General features: G+C 39.5%; 1 protein-coding gene across 1 annotated transcript in view; it reads left to right on the top strand.

Moving 5' to 3' along the window:
* The first annotated feature begins 1,043 nt into the window (after nt 1-1,043).
* Nucleotides 1,044-18,709, top strand: part of plxnc1 (plexin C1) — a 25,632-nt gene continuing 7,966 nt past the window's right edge. The window contains exons 1-22 of the mRNA XM_028044041.1: nt 1,044-2,475; nt 2,973-3,101; nt 4,201-4,335; nt 4,414-4,514; nt 4,587-4,692; nt 4,775-4,937; nt 5,013-5,115; nt 5,475-5,565; nt 5,715-5,756; nt 5,872-6,005; nt 6,527-6,706; nt 8,668-8,776; nt 8,850-9,026; nt 9,110-9,277; nt 10,671-10,767; nt 10,846-10,947; nt 12,222-12,325; nt 12,404-12,445; nt 12,529-12,653; nt 13,242-13,443; nt 14,926-15,072; nt 17,326-17,494. Coding sequence (XP_027899842.1) covers nt 1,471-2,475; nt 2,973-3,101; nt 4,201-4,335; nt 4,414-4,514; nt 4,587-4,692; nt 4,775-4,937; nt 5,013-5,115; nt 5,475-5,565; nt 5,715-5,756; nt 5,872-6,005; nt 6,527-6,706; nt 8,668-8,776; nt 8,850-9,026; nt 9,110-9,277; nt 10,671-10,767; nt 10,846-10,947; nt 12,222-12,325; nt 12,404-12,445; nt 12,529-12,653; nt 13,242-13,443; nt 14,926-15,072; nt 17,326-17,494 — 3,631 coding nt within the window. The 5' untranslated portion in view covers nt 1,044-1,470. The remainder of the gene's footprint in view (nt 2,476-2,972; nt 3,102-4,200; nt 4,336-4,413; nt 4,515-4,586; nt 4,693-4,774; nt 4,938-5,012; nt 5,116-5,474; nt 5,566-5,714; nt 5,757-5,871; nt 6,006-6,526; nt 6,707-8,667; nt 8,777-8,849; nt 9,027-9,109; nt 9,278-10,670; nt 10,768-10,845; nt 10,948-12,221; nt 12,326-12,403; nt 12,446-12,528; nt 12,654-13,241; nt 13,444-14,925; nt 15,073-17,325; nt 17,495-18,709) is intronic.

The following is an 18,709-nucleotide window of genomic DNA, read 5'->3' as shown; positions in this document are numbered from 1 at the left end:
TATGTATAAATTTAATAGCACAACAAAAAAAATTAAATCTTTATGACACTTGAATCCAATTTGCATAATAATTTGGAACACGGTGTAGTAATGCACAATAAAAGTAGTTTCTCCCCTCCAAACAGTTTATGGTCCATAGTGAAGCCTGTTCCACGAATGACACTTGTAATACGGCGATTGTAAACTTTCTGAAGTTGTCATAACTCATAAAATCCTAGGAAATACCTAGCTTAGCATAATTTTTTTATGTGCACATATTAAAAGAAAGTAATTATTGTTATTTTAATATTAATAATGTAACACTACGATGTGAGTTAAATCTGTGTTACCATAAAATAAGAGGTCGTGGGTGGAGAAAGAGCAGAACATTGAGAGGGAATAGCGTAGCTGTCCAGACTTTTATTCAACCTCCATTTTAACAGAACAGAACCCGTCTCGGGCACACCTAAAAAAAAACAACGAAGAAGAAAGAAACAGCTCCTCTTAAAGGCACTGCACAATTCCTTAGCTATAGGTCTTGTATGTAACCACATTAATTCAAAAGGAAAAATAAATCATCTTACAATAATATATTAATTATTTTAAATGATGAATTACTAAAATAATTCATTATTTTAAGGAATGAATAATGTCTTCTGCTGGAGGTCCTGCTGCTGGATGCCTATTTTCAAAGTTAATAGATAAAATAAGTAGCGATGTTTATGTAAGCAAATATCCACCGAAATGGGGGTTTGTGTCTGTCATGGAAACACAAGCCCGGATAGTTGCCAGAACACCAACTACACCTTGACGATCCTGTCCACGAACAGAATGAATTCAGATGTGTTCTTACATCAGGTAATCTGATACTAGGCAAGTAATGAAGCATTTCACCACCTACCGGATGGGACGTAACCGGGAAGGCTGCATCAGCTTAACGGTCGGAATCGTTGAGGTGGCAGTAATGACAACTTCCCGACACTAGAGGGCATTGTTGTTAATGAAATGTATAAAAACTGATCTCTTTATGCCAGAACAACGTTTCGCCTTGATTTCAGAAATACTCTTAGACTTTTAGAATAAGTCGGTTCGGACTATTTCATGATGGCTCGTGTTCTATTAGCTTTCGGAGGCGCGCGACCATGTAAAAATGTCATTCAAAAAACGTTAATTTCAGCCAGGTTTACGCAGTATTTTTACCTGGGGAGCGCGCGCTCACTCAACAGGTGTGCTGGGTTTTTTCTCGGAGCTTTACGCGCTTTAAGAGTTTGAACCGGGCAAATTAATTTGTGTAAACACGCAACATAGGTACTAAAACCTTTATAAATTATATGTTGTTTTTATTTCCGGTTTCGCTCATTTCCTTCCAATTTCAGCACTTCTTCTTTCGGCAAAGCCGCAGCGCATTTACGCACATCTCTATGGACACAGAGACCACAGTGTACTGCAGTCCATCAGTGTCTCACTGTCTCAGTCAGTCTTTGGTACAAGATGATCTTTCTTCTGCTCGGTCTGCTTTGCTCCATCTGGGGAGAACCTGCACAATGTCTGGAGGAGAACAGAGAGTTCAACTTTACAGAGGACCTCCGTCAGCTCGCTGTGGGCAACAACTCTGTTTACATCGCTACAGAGGAGAATCTTTACCAGCTGAGCCGTGACCTGACTCTGATCTACAACCTGACCCAGAGAGGGATCTTAAAGAGCACCGACCAACAGGATAAAGAGGAGTTTTACAGAGACCCCATGAAGGCTGTCTTAAACGCGACTTTCAAAGTTAATGTTTTATTACCATTTGAGGAAAATGACACATTGATCAGCTGCGGTGTGACTGGAAACAAACTCTGTGGTTTCTGTGAAGTTCTGGACCTGAAGAACATCTCTAAGCTGGTTTACAGTGAATCCATCCAGGTGGGACCTCAGAGGAGCAGCAGTGGGTCTGTCAGCTTTCTGGTGGATGTGAAGGAGGATTCAGGTCAGACTGAGACTTACATTCTGACAGCGATAAAGAACCTGAGAGACAAGGCAGAGTGTAGCACTGATTTAAAGACAATCAACCTTCAAAACACCGATCATAAACAGCCTGGGGAAATATTTTCCTGGTCTGGTCGATCAGGTGTTAAACCTGGGATCCAAACTGTAGCTGATGTAGAGTTTGTGGACGGATTCCAGATCAACTCAACAGTGTATCTGTTCTCCAACGTGGCATCAGGAGGTAAAACCAACAAAGTCCGTCTGATCTGGCTTCAGGCTGAAACCAGTAAAGCTCAGACTCTGGAGTCTCTTCATGGAGCGACTCTCAGTTCCTCTGGAGGCAGCAGACTGCTGGCCTCCTCGGTCGTCCCAGGTGGACAGCAGGTCCTGTGGAGTGGAGTGTTCAGTGTGGACGGAGGAGAAAGCAACACTGAGCTGCTGCTGTTTGACGTCAGTCCTGATCTCAGCAGGGAGAAGAATAGAGATCCAGACTTTAATATATCGACCATCAAACCAGAGAACCCAGTAAGTTGCTGTATTAAACATTATCTACTTTCAGTGTTAATGTTTCATATCTTGTTGTTTCACTGAGTTCTGGATGAATAAGAGTCTCCAGCAGAGTATTGCATGACTCGGATGAGACAGACAGAATATTCAATAAGATTAAAGGTTGGATAATTTATACTTATTTATGAAATAGAGATTGGTATGGTTTCATGGATCAGTCTTTTTTTATTGTTGAATAATTTTGGTAATTTTAAATAAACGGTTATTGTGTTCAATAATCCAATTTTCAACAGTTTTTAACTTTAACACCTTTATGAATTTTGGCAGTGTCTACGTTTTTGTGTTTTAGTTTTCTGAGTGTCATTTTAGATATAAAATCTAGTCATTCAAATCCCAGCTTTGAACATCTGTATCTGTCCCAAACCTTCTGTGTCGCTGTTTATAAAACTATAAATCTTCCCTGAGTTTGGTGAAGATCAAAACAAAATGTTGAAACGATTCTCTCTGTTCGTCAGTCGGTTCCTGTGCTCCTGAAACCGAAGGCTGTGCTTTTTAAGCAGAACCTCATGAGTTCTGTTCTGGCCGTCAGGCTGAACGGCTGGATGGTTTTCTTCATTGGAACAGCAGATGGACAGATCATCAAGGTGGGTAGAAAACTAACAACTGAGAGGAAAAAATTGTTCTAGTAAAATAAGTAAACAGAATTGTATCGTTTACGAACACAGTGACAAAGTTACATTGACGTATAAAACTGTTTTCTAGTGAAACTGTTTAATTATTTTTGGCTCTTTAGCTAATTTTTGACATACAGGTTTTACATGTTATATGTTTTCATGTCGAATTATGAACATTTTACAGACAACAGATAAACAAAATTACTACACAATTATTGGGGTTGAGCAGACATTAGATCAGATGATATACTAGACTTTAATATGTGCTATACCACCTCATCCACTATAAAACACATTAGTCTCTAGTAGGTTTTCTTCCAGGACTGCCCTGTAATTAGCTCCACCCACATTCCCATCAACTCCACCATATCATGATGCTGCCACCACTATGTTTGCTAAGAGGAAGATGGGAGTTTTTTGTCACTGACAACATTTAGTTCTAAGGCCAAAAAGTTACATTTTGGTTTCATATGATAAAAAGCCTTCTTCCACAGGTTTCTCTTCACTGCAAATAAAGTTTCAAAAATAGATTTTATTTAGCAATTTTTCCAAAAAAAATCTGATTTGAGTGGATATGTGACTAATTGTATTGTAAGAGATTTTCCCATCAGTCCTGACATCAGGACTGATTATGGCTTATCAGGCCTTTTCAGTCATAATGAGCCATTTATACAGTAATTAGATCAATGGTGAGGAAATCACAGTGTCCTGCTGTGTCATGACCGAACTTTGTTACTTTTCCATGTGCCATATTGTTTCCGTGTGGCATATTGTTTCCATGTGGCATATTGTTTTTATGTGCCATATTGTTTTTATGTGCCATATTGTTTCCATGTGCCATATTGTTTTTATGTGCCATATTGTTTCCATGTGCCATATTGTTTTTATGTCAGTGTTTTTATGTCTGGGAATGTAACGTCAGTGATTATACAACTGTGTGGTTAGTCTAGCATAACTTTAACTAATATTTATCTTGAGTTATTGCCATAATATTTTTTTATCTATCCAGCTAACCCTGTTTCTTTGATAAATACTGTATCTCCAACCTCACTGTTGTTGTTGTCATCAGCTCTCTGTGGACAGGAAGTATCAGCCCTCCTGTCCACAGATCCTCTACAGAACCAGTGGAGACAACAAAGTGTTTCCAAAAGTCCAACTGGATCCAGTGGATCAGAAACATCTCTATGTGCCGTTTAAAAACCAGGTAGATTGGAGCTTTTTCATGTGGCGTTCACTTGCCCTGCCTGTTGATGTGTTTCTGAAACATGGTGTTCTGCTCCAGGTGAAACGTGTTCCAGTGTCAAACTGCAGAACTTACCAAAATGTGAAGGATTGTCTTTCTGCCCAGGATCCATTCTGTGTCTGGTGTGTCTCTAAGAAAAGGTCAGAGAAACTTCACCTGCAGCTCAATCCTTCAATCTCAACTTTATGATGACACATTTACATTTTTTTCAGCTGCTCGTTTAAAGACGACTGCACAGGTTCAGAGAGGCTGTCCATCCCTGATGAATCCAAGCAGAAAATAGTTTCTCACAGATTTCTGAAGGACTCCACAGGAGAGGTGGGTTATTAATTCATATATTTTTGACTGTATTCATCTGGAACTATCAGTTATTATCATCTTATATTTGTTCTTTTCTCAGATAAAAATAGTCGTCCAATCACACCAGACTACGGAAAGGAAGGTTCAGCCTAACTTCACCTGTGATTTCTCTACAACCTCCACCCAGCTTTGTAAAAAACAGGGACCAAAACCACAGTACCCACAATGCACCTGCATTCTCAATGCCCCTTTCCCTGCTGATGGTCAGTGATGGTCAGGAAGTCTTTAAACATTTTGTTCCAGCTGTTAAAGTTTCATACTTTATCTTGGATTTACAGATCTTGACGTTACCGTGACGATCAGACTTGGAGACACATTTCTGTCAGGAAAAATAAAGATGGTCAACTGTTCCAGTATCCAGGGGCAACCAAGTTTTCACCTGTAAGCTCATTTATCTTTTATAATACAGATTTAATAACAACTGATATCATCCCAAAGTCTAACAGCATAATTTAACTCCAGTGTTTTCATAACAACTCTACTCTGCATAAAATCTGAATAATACAAATATTGTAGCTGATATTTAAATCTGACCGATGACCCACTAGTAGAATCATCTGTTTCCTGTTGTAGCTGAAAGGAAAGAATCAGTGTTGAATCCTGAGAAGCTTCATTCTTCACAATGTTTCATTGACAGGAATCATGTCATCACTGCAGCTTGTTGTTTCTAAATAAATCTCTATCATGTGTCGTGATGTTTGAGTAAAGCTGAGATCAAACTGGGACTGTTTTCTGTCCAGGTGTCAGCGGTGTGTCAGAGCAGGATGTGGATGGAGACAGAACAGCTGCTCCTGGGCCACCGACGCAGTCAGCAGCGTTTCTTCTCAGATGGTGCTTGTTAGACATAATTACATTTCCTTAACATAAATATCTATTGTTTGTTTTTTTGTTTTTTTCAGTTTCTGTGTTAAACTGGACTAATGTCAGCTGGAACGGCTTCATAAAATGATCTGATAAATGCCACTTCTCTCTTTCTGCAGGACATTTGTGCAAACATTGGGCAGTTTGGGAGGAACTTTTCTGTGAGTCAGCATTTTAGTTGATCTGAGTTCAGTTATACTGAAACTATAACCAACGAGTTCTATTTTCAGTGTAACTCGTTGTAATGTGAGACATTTGTATTTTCTGCTCCTTCAGAAACCAGAGATCTCCTCCATCTCTCCCAGCGTTGTGTCTTTCTATGGCAGAAATCAGGCTGTGTTGTCGGGTCGTAACCTCCGAGATGCGACCGGAGTCAGGATTAAAGCAGACCTGGACTGTGACCCAAAGGAGTGAGTCGTTTTATTCTTTGCTCAGTGTGTGAAAACATTATGTCTGCTCAAAAATATATTCACTCATTTTGTTAGGGTAAAGAAGGTTATTTGATTACAGAGAAAACATTAAATGACTTAAAAGTGTGTTTTCTGACTGAGAAAAATGTTCAGTAACCCTCCTCTCTAATCTCGACTTTCACCTTGTGTGGCAGAAAAAGTAACACTTGTGCAGCTTCTGTCTGATTGTACAGACATGCACTTTCACATGAACAGCAGCAGGAGCTTGTAGGCCTTGTGGTGACATTCCTGTTTCAGGAGATTTTTTTTTTAGCATCTTGCAGTCGGTTTTCAGAGTGAACTTGCTTACAGCTCATTGCTTGTTTCATAACTGGTTACTGTATTGTGATTTTTTTTGGTGTAAAACATTATGAGTTGCCTTGTTGCCTTGTTGCTACACAAATAAAGGTGATTTGACCTGTGATGCATAGGACGCTAGTTTATAGTTGAACAGTTTTTGTCTCTCTGTGTTCTCTGGTCAGATCCCAGGTGTGGAACAACAACGGCTCCAGTCTGACCTTCCGTATTCCCAGCACAGAAGCTAAAGGCCTGGCCAAAGTGTGTGTTCTCCTTCCAGATGGAAGTTGCCACGGCAACTTCACCATCACCTATCAGTCATCACCAATCTGCACTGATATTACACCAAGCAGCAGCTGGAGAAGGTATTTAAACTTTTTTTTTTGCAAAAAAAATAATATAGATTAACAATTTCCAGCATCTGCAGAGAACCATGCACTGATGTAATATTAATTTATTTATTAAACCAAAAGTTGTTTGTTGGACCTCTTTAAACCTATAAAGAAGAAATTTCTTTATTCCTTCTGTATATTTTTTTTAAATACAGAAATATTTCTGCTTAAGGAAGCCTGCACACGTGATCTTCACAGGATTACACTGCAAAAAAACAGAACAAAAAAACTCTTACCAAGTATTTTTGTCTAGTTTGTTGTGCAAACATCCTAGTACACTTGAGACAGACATAAGACAAAACTAACTTAAAAGTAACTTTTCAGTAAAACATACAGTAGGAGCTTGTTATAAATCAATCTTTGAATATAAATGTAGAAAAAAAAACGAGTGAGCTCCACTAGGAAATTTTTTCACTTGTAATGGAAAAATGTCTTTTTATAAGTCGGAAAAAAACTAGAACTTTGTATCCATATTCAAGAATTATTGACTTAAAACAAGCTTACATATCCTGCTGAAAAGTTACTTTTACGTTGATTGTGAATCATTTCAAGTGTAGAAAATACACAGAAATGCTTGGTAGGACTTTGGGTTTTTGCAGTGTGCTGACACTTCCTCTCCACTTGGATCTTACTTTTGCTGATCATCATCAAGGGAATAAATACATTTCATCTGAATCAACTAAATAACCTGTGGTCAGCTGAAAATGTGAGCAGTTAAACCCTGCTGATGAGGTTTCTGAACAAACAGCCGTGTACCCGGTTTCCACTTTCATTCCCAACTTGTTCCTTTTTTCAAAACGAACCAAAGACCCCCATTATTTAGTTTGACACCCACTCCTTTGTAACTGGTGAAATTTACAGAAACCCGTTGAAGCAAACTGTCGTAGTAACAATTACACAGGAAAACTGACACTTCCTGAACAACCCATTTTCACTTTGACATTACTTCCCCTTTAAATGCAATGACTGAATCCATTAGTTACTCTGCAGTTTCAGAAACATAATGGACTACTTCATTGTAAAAAAAAATATATAACAAGAAGAATACCATAAGCATTGGTGTTTCTGTCATTTAAAATTTGAATTCCTGCAAATGAAAAGCATTCATTGAATATTTTCTACATCTGAATGTTTTTTCAGCTTTTTACTGTTTGACACACTTATTAATATGTCAGCCAGTACTTGTAGCTGGTTAAACTCCTGAGGAGGAAGTGAAGCACCATGTGCCCAGTTCTAAATGTATTTGGACAATTTATTGCATGTCTTCCTCGTCTTGTTATGCGTTTCTTTCCTGTCTACCATCTGTCAAATGAAAGAGGCCCAAAAAAAATGGAGGAATTGAACAGAGTACAAGAACTTTGGAGCAAGAAGCTAAAACTTTAAAGTCTTCTTAAGATATAGAATTTCAAAAATTAAGAAATTACTCATGTGGACCAAGTTTGACAACATGAAACGAGCTAAAAGAGCTCAAAAACAACACACGTCTTCATGGGTCAGTTAGAGTTCAAACCAAGGGTGAACTTGGTTTGTGCATTTACTGCATTCAACAGGACAGTGAAGTATACAAGCAAAACTACAACTGATTTTACTTGTGGCCTATTCAAAGTCTAGATCTAAATCGGACTGAAATGTTGCGGTGTGACATTACGCACAGAGTTCATGCTCAAAAACCAACCAGAGCAGCTAAATTAAAACTGTTCTGCTTAGAGGAGCAGTAAAGTTCAACCAGTTATTGTTGTCTTACATAGAGCCTGGCTGGTTTGTTTGAAAACCTGAACCATTTAAATGTGACGAAAGCAGGAACAGAATAAATGTATGAAGTGGTGAATACTTTTTCACACCACTGGATGTAAATAAAAATCTACAGTCACAGGTGGCGCGCTGTCAAACAGCTGGTCAGAATAACAGGGAAGTAAAGTGTGTTTGTCCTCCAGTGGGGGCAGGAAGGTCACTATTTCTGGGACTCACCTGGAGTTGGTGGAGGGGATCACACACAGCCCCGCCCAGCAGGAAGTCATGTCTCCCATGAGCAGCAGCTATCAGGTAACTCTGCAGACAGAAACTCTGTCATCAGCATACGGTGAACTACGTCATGCTCCGTTTTTATTTCCAACAGAGTCTCATCTATGAAACGCCTGCAGCCAAAAGCCCTCCGGTGTCCAGCAGCACCGTGTTTCTGAAAGTCGTCAATGAAACGTTGCCCTGCGCTCAGAAAATAACTTACTATCCTGACCCAGAGTTTTCCAGCTTCACGGCCGTGAAGGAAGGGAAAGATGTCCGCATCACTATTCAGGTAAGGCCGTTTCCGTCCACAGTGGTTCACTCAGACATGTTGATGTTATATTATTGAAGGGGAAACTGGTTCTGATCTTTCAGAAAAAGGCAGATAACCTGCAGATGACAGAAGCAGAGCTGTCAGTTGTGGGAATTCAGAATGAAATTGAACATGACTGCTTCATAAAACCCGAAGGAATAAGCAACAAGACAGAAACCTTCATCTGTGAGATCAAAGGACTGCAAAGCTCCGACATTGATATAGTCAAGGTAAATGCTAAATTTATGGTAGTATAAGTTTAATAATTTGAAGTGCTGTTGAAGTCCTGTGTTTTTTAGCTGCAACTACAACAGCTTTCCCTACCAGTGTCTCACATTACTTGGTTAACATGAACCAAGAAACAGGACAGGACATGTTGATGGAAGCAGATAAACTAAACTGACTATAATTTTGCGAGAAAACTGGGCAAATTCAGAAAAATAAAGTCGAACCAGGAACAGACAAAGAAACAGAACAAGAGCAATGAGTTTGACCACATAACCAGCAGGACGTAGGACTACTGTAGAGCTTTGGCTGCTCAAAGAACGAAACCAGGAGTTACAGAGTACAAAGCTGGCCCAAGTTTCTCTGCAATCTTTATGCGAAAACACAAAATGAACTGAATCTAAAAAAAGAAGGAACATTTTTAACTGGCATAGTCAAAGTTTGCACTTAAAACTGAATGAAATATCATCTGTATACTCGGTATGAGGGAGTGCTGTAAAGTTATTGACACAATGCTAAAAAGAACCAATCTTTTTTAACCAATTTGAATAATAAACGGATCTTGACTTCATTAGTCGATAACTGGAATCAGTTGGAATGTACAGAATCTGTTGGACTTAGAATTTGTCTGTTCGTACCAAACTTCCTCCTCACCACTTGCCAATTATTTCAAATGATTAGTGGTTGTTGTCGGCACTTGGGGAGGCACAACCTGTGTTCAGTTATTTGTGTTCAGGGAGATTTTATTTTCACATTTGAAAATAACGAAAACACCAGATCAGGTTCTTCTGGAAGCAAACCCAGTGTCATTATGTTGTAAGAAAGTCTCATTCAACCTGTTAGCTTGATTTGTCTGGTGGCTCATCACGACTCTTTATGCTTTATGTTGTGGATGCTTTAGAGAGAGTTTTGGCTTTACAACAGTTTCAGCATTTAGTTGGTGTTTGGGTGTTAATCTTGCAGTCTTCCAATAATGCATAACTATCAAGTGATGTTTTCAAATTTCCTGTCAACTATAAGCATGTTTTACCTCATAAACATGGCAGGCAGCTGGATGAATGACTGCGCTAGCGCCCCGAACAACCCTGATCTGTCATGAATGAACATGAATGACTCTTCATAAATATTTTACGACTGCTGTCACAAAGTGTCATTCGGTAAATAATGACACTTTTAATGCAAAGTTCAATTAAAACTTGCATTAAAAGTCATTTAAAAGTGTCAACTTTGCATTATTTACCAAATGACACTTCATGACAAAAGTCCTAAACCTTCATGAAGACGCAACTTCATGTTCAAGACAGGAGTTATGTCCTACTTACGACAGCCTCATGTCAGTCTTCTGCACACCCCTTCAAATAAAGTGTTATCAACTATTGTGACTATGGTCTGTTACAGGTAAAATATGGAGATGAATCTATAACACTGAACAAATCATCTTCGTTGTTTTTTTTAATACTGATCATCATATTCCTGATCCCCATCACCCTGGTTGGTAAGTGCGCCACGGTTTAGGCCTCCACCGACGACACTGCTGGAGATTTCTCTTTACGTGTTTCCTCGTTCATTTCAGTCGTGTTTTTCGTCTACCGAAGACAACGGCAGCAGTTCACCGTCAGGATGAACAAGTTGATGGAAAACCTGGAGTGTGACATTAGGAACGACATCAGACAAGGTCAGTCCTTTCTTCTGAGTCTGGTATTAGGTTTGCTTTTTTTCCCTCTGTTACCTGCTACATTCATCAGGGCTTAATGTGTATTAATCTGATCCTAAACACGTCCTACGCTTAGGTCAATTAGTTTGGCTCAACATTATTCATACTTAGACTTAGGTTCTAAGTAATAGTTTAATTTGTTCAACATGTTGAAGGGACCCAATCATAGCACCAACTCTGGCCTTCCTCTTCATGAGGTTGTCATAGAAACAGTGTCTTCAGTAAGAGGCCTTTTCAGTTTGCTGCTACAAGAGATTCTTTCTTCCCACAGCCATTACCATCTGTAATAACTCTTTAGAGAATCATGAATAAATTGAGTTACAGCAACATTTAGTTTCCCTGTGGGATCAATGAAGCATTTATCATTTGAATTGATTGAGAATCAGTGGAGGCAGCTAAAGATTGAGGTGTGTGACGGCTGTCATGGCACTAAAGATTGTTCCACTGAACATTGTGATTGTTAAATGACTCATAATTTTTATATAGTAGAAATTAAAGCAGATCATATTCATAATCATTGATTGTTTCATTATCTTAAAAGATGCCCATCTCATTTCCTATCAGGAAGCAAACTTCCTGCTATGAAGTCAATATAACATCCTGAGTGGATTTGTTGTTGTTGTTGTTGGCTTAAATCTTTCTCAAAATAGAATTTCAGATTCATTTTATTCGTCTCTTCAGATGATTCATGAACCTAACTGACTGAAATAGATGCAGTGAAATGTTAATATTTGCCGTTTGTTTTCACCTGCCTTCCATGGAGACGGAGTGTGTTGTGTCCTGGTTCAATGAGGAGAACAGAAATAAATCATATATTAAAGTTTTTCATGTTAACACACATTCTGTGTGACGCGCTGCCTCTCCAGTGACAGAGAATCGGCTTCTGTTTAGAGCTGATAATGAAACATGTACACACTTTGTCCCTTAACCACTTCACTTTCAACTCCTCCACCTCATTGGGCATCTAAAACACACTCAGTTCCTTTTTGAAGCGCTTCCTTTTTTTCACAAGTTAAAGTTGCACAAATTGGCCTGACGGTAAACGGAAGCCACTTTCAGAAACCCTTGCTTGACTGCAGCTTTTGCTGAGCCACTCAGATGTAGTATCATTACACTTTGTGATGTTGCAAACTGATTGTTGCGTTTCCGTGTTGCAAGCGGATAAGACGGAGAAATGTTAGCCGTTTTGTGAGTTGTTAGTGTTGCCTTTCCTACACTGTGTGTTTCCGTCACAGGATTTATAGATCTGCAGACAGAAAAGGCTGACCTGATGGAAAACGTGGGAGCCATTCCTTTCCTGGACTACAAGCACTTTGCTTCCAGAACCTTCTTCCCTGAGGTAAAACCAAGCCGTGTGCTGCAACACAAATCACACCGATACCCCGGGGATACATAACAGTTACCTTCTGTTTTCCAGAGTGACTCTTTAATTAAGCTGTGCATCAAAGACATTGGTCAGGTAAGCGTGGATAACAGCTGCGGCTCTTTGGACGCTCTCACACAGCGTCAGTGACGTTTGTTGTTGTCTGATCTGGGAATCAGGACGTGGAGAAGGTGGAGCTGGATCAGCACTGCCAGAGGTTCTCCAGGCTGATCCAGGACCAGCTGTTTCTCACCACTATGGTGCACGCGCTGGAGGAGCAGAAAAGCTTCACCGTCAAAGACAAGTAAATCCGATGGCCCGCATGGAAAAACAGAACGCTTATCACTGCAAAACACGTCAGATCCTACCAAGGAGTTTTTGTTTCTTGTGCTTGAAATAAGACAAAACTAACATAAACGTAACATTTGTGGAAGATATTGGAGCTGGTGGGTGCAGTATGTAATTTTTAATAATAAAAAAAACACACACACACACAAAAAATGTTTTTTCTAAAACATTAAACTGTCACCATGTGGTGAAAAGATTGCTCTCCACATCCTCTTGAGCTACTATTACCATCTGAAGACAAAAAACAACCAGTCAGTGCCAGGAGGAGGGGTTTAACGCTGTCAATCCTCCTCATGTATACGCTGAGCAGTGCCATATGATACTGTAATTGGCAGCGCTTTTTTTGAATACTTTTTATCTATACTCAAGCATTATTCACTTAAAACAAGCTCCTATATCTTGCAGGAAAGTTCCCTGTGAGTTAGTTTTAATCTTATTTGAAGTGTACTGAGATATTTGAACTAAAAACTAAACAAAACAAAAGTACTTGGTAAGGTTTTGTGTTCCTGCGGTGGACGGTTCAGTTAACATCTCTCTCCTTCAGGTGCACACTGGCGTCTCTGCTCACAGTGGCGCTTCACGGCAACCTGTCGTACCTGACGGAGGTGATGGAGGTCCTGCTGAAGGACCTGATGCAGCAGAACAGCGCCGCCACTCAGCCCAAACTGCTGCTGAGACGCACCGAGTCCACGGTGGAGAAGCTGCTGACCAACTGGGTGTCGGTCTGCCTCTACGGCTTCCTGCGGGTCGGTCCAAGAAAACTGTCCCAAACCAGCCTGATTGTTCCCGTGTAGCTAGACAGAGACCAGACTGCTATGATCCCAGTCAGATGATTCTCACTCATTTATCTCCATCTAAGACTTTTGATGCACATCTGATGATTTCTGTAGTTAAGATGTAAAAGAATTGACATTGAAGTGAAGACGCCTTTGGTTCAGACAGTTTTTACAATCAGAAACTCTTTGAATTATTTATTTTTTACCTAGAATTGCAGCTTAAAACATCTAAAAAAAACAACAAAACAATCACTTCCCTGCTTGTTTATAGGAAACGTGACTGTGGCTACGGACAGTTTCAGGTATCAGAGGAGACATAAAATTAGTGCATCGTTCAGTAACTTCATCTCTTATCGTAAATTCTGTGAAAATTGTCTGTTGTCTGGTATACAGTACAGGGTTTCCTTCAATACAGATTATCTCTGTTTTTGCATGTTTGTCACACTTCACAGTGAAGTGTGACATTGTGTGATATAAAAACATTTTTATATCACACAATGATAACTTAAGAAAATCAGCAAATTAAGTAAATATATAATAACGATTTAATTTACTTAAAGATAAATCTATCCAGAGCAAACTGGCCTCCTGGGAAAAATATTCTAACAACATGAAAGCAACATCTAAAGCACTTTGTCTCACTTACCTCAGCTAAGGTCAGTGTTCATGACTCAGCAGTAAGAAAGAGAAGTGACAAAAAGGCGTCAGATCTAACGCCAAAACCACCGCTGACCAAAGAGAGCACATTGTTCCCTCACTAAATCGTATTTACGATCACAAAGACCTTTTAGAAAATGGTCTGTGAACTAATCTGAACATTTTGGGAGGTGTGTGTCCTGTTACACTTTAGAAATGCAAAAAGGAAAAAAAAAAAAAGAAAGAAAGAAATGAAGATTTTGGAGTGGCCTAGTTAACGTCTGGGTGTGGATGCTTGGAAACCTCCCAGTGTGGCCAAAATAAACCAATTCTGGGAAGAGAAACGGTCTAAAACTCCTCCACAGTGATGTAAAAGATTCACCACCTGTTAGCAGCAGCACTTAGCAGCTGCTGTTACCAGGGTGACGAAGAGATTGCAGTCGGAGGAGCCATTTCCTCTTTCACATGCCAGTTGTTCACTCTTTTTCGCTCTTAACAGTAATTATTTGAGCACATCTTTTTATGTTTACTCAGGTCATCTTTGATGTTAAAATCTGTTTGATGTGAACTTTTCCAGATAAATAAGTGCAAAAAACCCATACAGCTTTATCACAGCTATATATGTATTTATTAACGTGTCTCTAAGCTGCCTGCTAATTGTGGCTGATTGTATTTGAAGCCAAACGTTTTCTGGAACCACAAGAACCACGTGCAACAAAGAGCTCAAAGTAAACTCCAGCCTGCACAAACCTGATGCGTGTAAGATGGCCAGCTGCTGATTTTCTCATTTTTATTTTTATCTCTGGTGTCGTGCAGGAAAGTGTTGGGCAGCATCTGTTCCTGCTGGTGAGCGCGCTCGCGCAGCAGATCTCCAAAGGGCCGGTGGACTGCGTGACAGAGAAAGCTCTGTACACACTCAGCGAGGACTGGCTGCTGTGGCAGGCTCAGGACTTCAGCCAGCTGGTACACACACACATACACATCCACACACACACACACACACACACACACACACACACCGAGGTTTGTGATAGTTAACTGAAACTAACAAAAACTGAAATTGAGAAACCATTTTTGTTAACTGACATAAATAATGTTTATTTTTGAACTGATGTGAAATTTTTTACCCCCTCCCCTCCCCCAGTATCCATGTCAGCTGTCGGCAAATAGGTCATTACGATACTTGGAGGCTAGTCTGTAAAACTGCAATGGTAAAAGTAGGAAGAAAACACCAGGGTCAGCTGGCTGTTCAACATTAATAAGTGGTTAATTTTTTTTAATGTATCTTCAGTTGAGTATTTATTACCCAATCAAGTTATATATGAACACAATAAAATACTGTGGTTCAGTTTTAGATGCAGAATTTTAAAGAAAAAGGTCCAAGTATGAAAAAACTCCTATTACAAGTTATGAAAACTAAACTAAAACTAAACAATATAATAACTAACGAAAACTAGAAAACACTCTAACAGAAAGTCACAGCGAAATTCAATCAAACTGTAATGGAAAACTCAAAACTATTTTAATAGTGTTATTTATAATGACTGCATGGCCTCATGGTTCATGCTAAAACGCTGCCTGGTTCTTGGCATGGCGGGCTGCGCTTCCACAAACCGATGCTTCTTAATTCTCTGTTCTGTTTTTTGTTTCTCTGGGTTGGTGAAAACAGAACTACAGAGTCTAGATCGAAAACTGTCGAGCAACTAAACATTTTCAAATGGACTCATTTTACACTTTTGTTTTTATTGTTTCTTTTGACCAAGTGTTAGTTTTTATTATCGTAAAGCTATTAAGGTTTCAGTATAATCACTGAAGTGAATGCATTTATGAAACTAAGCCAACTTATTAGCAGGAACAGGAACTGATAACTAACTTCCTCTCTTGCCTTTGGACATGCATAGCACAACAAATTTACTCCCATTTACCAACTTTTCTATATAAAATCTGCAGATTCATCAGAAAACATCTAAATGGTTTGGAAAATCAAACTACAAACTTGATAAGGCCATATTGTGAGATGTTTGAAGTGTGATAAACTGCTCGGTTTGCTGGTAAAAGTGGTTTTTGACACATTTGGCCGCACTCAAATCAGTACTGCCAAATGCATTTATTGCATTTAATGCATTTACTTAATGCATTAAATAAACTGCATTAAGTGTTTAATAGTGCTGTTCAGTAGTTTATCATTCCGAACACAGCTGTCAGTAAATGTGTGGCCAATTACATCACATCAGTGATCTGTGATAAATAACATCAGATGTGCAGTTGCTCTATTTTTCTATAGTTTGTCTGGTCCTGCATCTTTACAGTCAGGAGTGACTTGTATGTTTTTTTTTACTCTTCATGACACTTTTTCTTTGACTAATGCATTAAATATTAACTCATACTGACGACATGAACCAAGGACATCACCATCTGCAACCAGAAGGAAAGCTAATTGCAAACAGCTTAGAGGACCACAGCTGAAGATGACTGTAAATGATTTTGCAGACGGGCCGTCTTGTTGTCATTGCTACATGCACCCCAGATATACTACGTGTGTCTCCCCTTCGCCCTGTCCCTTCGCCGGTGGAGCCGAGTGGCAGACATTAGAGTGTCAGAAACGGCCAGCAGACTTTCAAGCCAAAGCTCATAGTTTCCCTGAGTTTGTTGAAAAGCAACTGAACTCAGTATGTCACCAGATGATTCCTGTTAACATGGAAGAGGTCATGACCTTTAACCAAATTGGTGGGCTGGCATCCTCCTCCAGGATTTTCAGAATTAAGTGTTTGTGACAATTATGAGAAATCATCCAGATTGCAGACGCAGACCCAGACCATCGCCCTACCACCATATTTTATTTTCAGTTTGTCGTTTTCTGGATGCTGTTGGTTTTAAACCAGATGCAACAGGAAGCACATCTTCCTAAAGCTTCCACTTTTGTTCTGAAGTGGTTTTGGTCTTTAGAACTCTGTTCATGATGTGTTCACACATGACCAGGTGGGTGTGGATAGGAGGGTTTTTCCCCTTAATAAATAGTCATTATTTGAAAAAAGTATTTTTATGTTTTTATTCAGGTTATCAATATAAAAATTACTTGAAAACTCCAAAGTATGACAAAAAAGAAGCAAAAAACATATATGTTTGACATTCTAAATATAAGGCATAAATCCTTTATTTGTATTATTCAGGCAAAGAGAAAGATGAATGAGATCTTGTCTGTGTTTGCGCCTCCAGAAGCTGAAGGTTCTGTTCGCAGTGGGCAGTGATGGAGAGGTCAGCGAGCCTCTGGAGGTGGACGCCCTCAGCTGTGACACCGTGGAGCAGCTCAAAGAGAAGATCCTCAACACCTTCAAGACCAAGTTTGGCTTCGCATATAACACCTCTATTAGAGACGTCAGTGTTGGTGAGTGAAACTGACACTAATGTGCTGCAGCACTCACACCTGCTGCAGCAGGGTCCTTCACCAGGAAGAACAAGGGAGCAGACAAAAGAGCTGATGCACCAAAAACAATGACACATGACATAAACCACAAAACAAGGAGGAAATGTTAAAATGGCAATTTTAGGAAAATGAACAAATCTTTGTGGTTCAGATGTAGTAAAGTTGGGGTGGTGCAGGAATTAAGCTCAACCCAAATATGGAGACCTTCTCTTTCTCTCTCTCTCTCCATCTACTTTCCTGTCTTAGCATTTTCAAATATAAAGGCCACTAGAGCCAAAAAAACAACCTTAAAGCGATGAGGTCTTTAATAAACTGAGGGCTGTACATGGTTCATACCAGACCACCAACTCTGAAATGCATTTAGACCCAAGAAAAGTATTCACCTATTTAGTGTTGTCCTCTTTTGACCACTACAGTCCCTGTATCAGTGATGGGCCACGTGATGTCAAAATCGGTGTATCATCAGTACAGATACTGCAGGAGAAGTTGTAATACTTCACAAAACGAGCTAACAGTATCATGTTAGCTCGTTAACAATAGCCTAACAACGCAAACTAGTTCTGATGTGTGAAGTAAGATGTGAACCAGGTTAGCACCGTGTCAGACAATCCTGCCCACTTTGAACCACAGCTGCCACAGTACATAGTAGATTATTATCAGAGCATCCAGATTATGTCTTTAAATGAGTTTTAATTTCCTGCAGTTGTCTTGTGGAAAGTGAAGACTCTAAATCTATAATATTTCAGATGTAACACAGATGAAGACTTCTTGTAGGATCCGTGTAAAGTGAGCGGGTTGGGTTTCTATCAGATCCGTGATTCAGTGGATTAAAGAAAAGAACTATTTACCAGTGGTGGAACAACCTACTCCTGGTCTTATTTTCTGGATTGTATCATTGCCAGACCTACTGACATATGTTTTGAGAAACACTTTGTTTAAAAAAAAACCTGCTACAATTAGAGGTGCACGGATAAATCAGCCCAGATTTTCTTCATTTTGGAAAATCAGCTGCTCTTATTTACCTCTGCGGAGGCCTTGAAATCAGCCTCTGTCCCCTTTTGCTTTGCTTTGACCTGTGTGCTGTTAACGACAGTCACCCAACTGTTGCCAACTCAGCAACTTTTGTTGCTACATTTAGCAACTTCTCCGACAAAATCAGGATCAGCAGGTCGGGCT

This window comes from Xiphophorus couchianus, chromosome 17 (assembly GCF_001444195.1).
Source record: "Xiphophorus couchianus chromosome 17, X_couchianus-1.0, whole genome shotgun sequence".
Lineage (NCBI taxonomy): Eukaryota > Metazoa > Chordata > Actinopteri > Cyprinodontiformes > Poeciliidae > Xiphophorus > Xiphophorus couchianus.
This window is presented reverse-complemented; position numbering and strand designations above follow the sequence as displayed.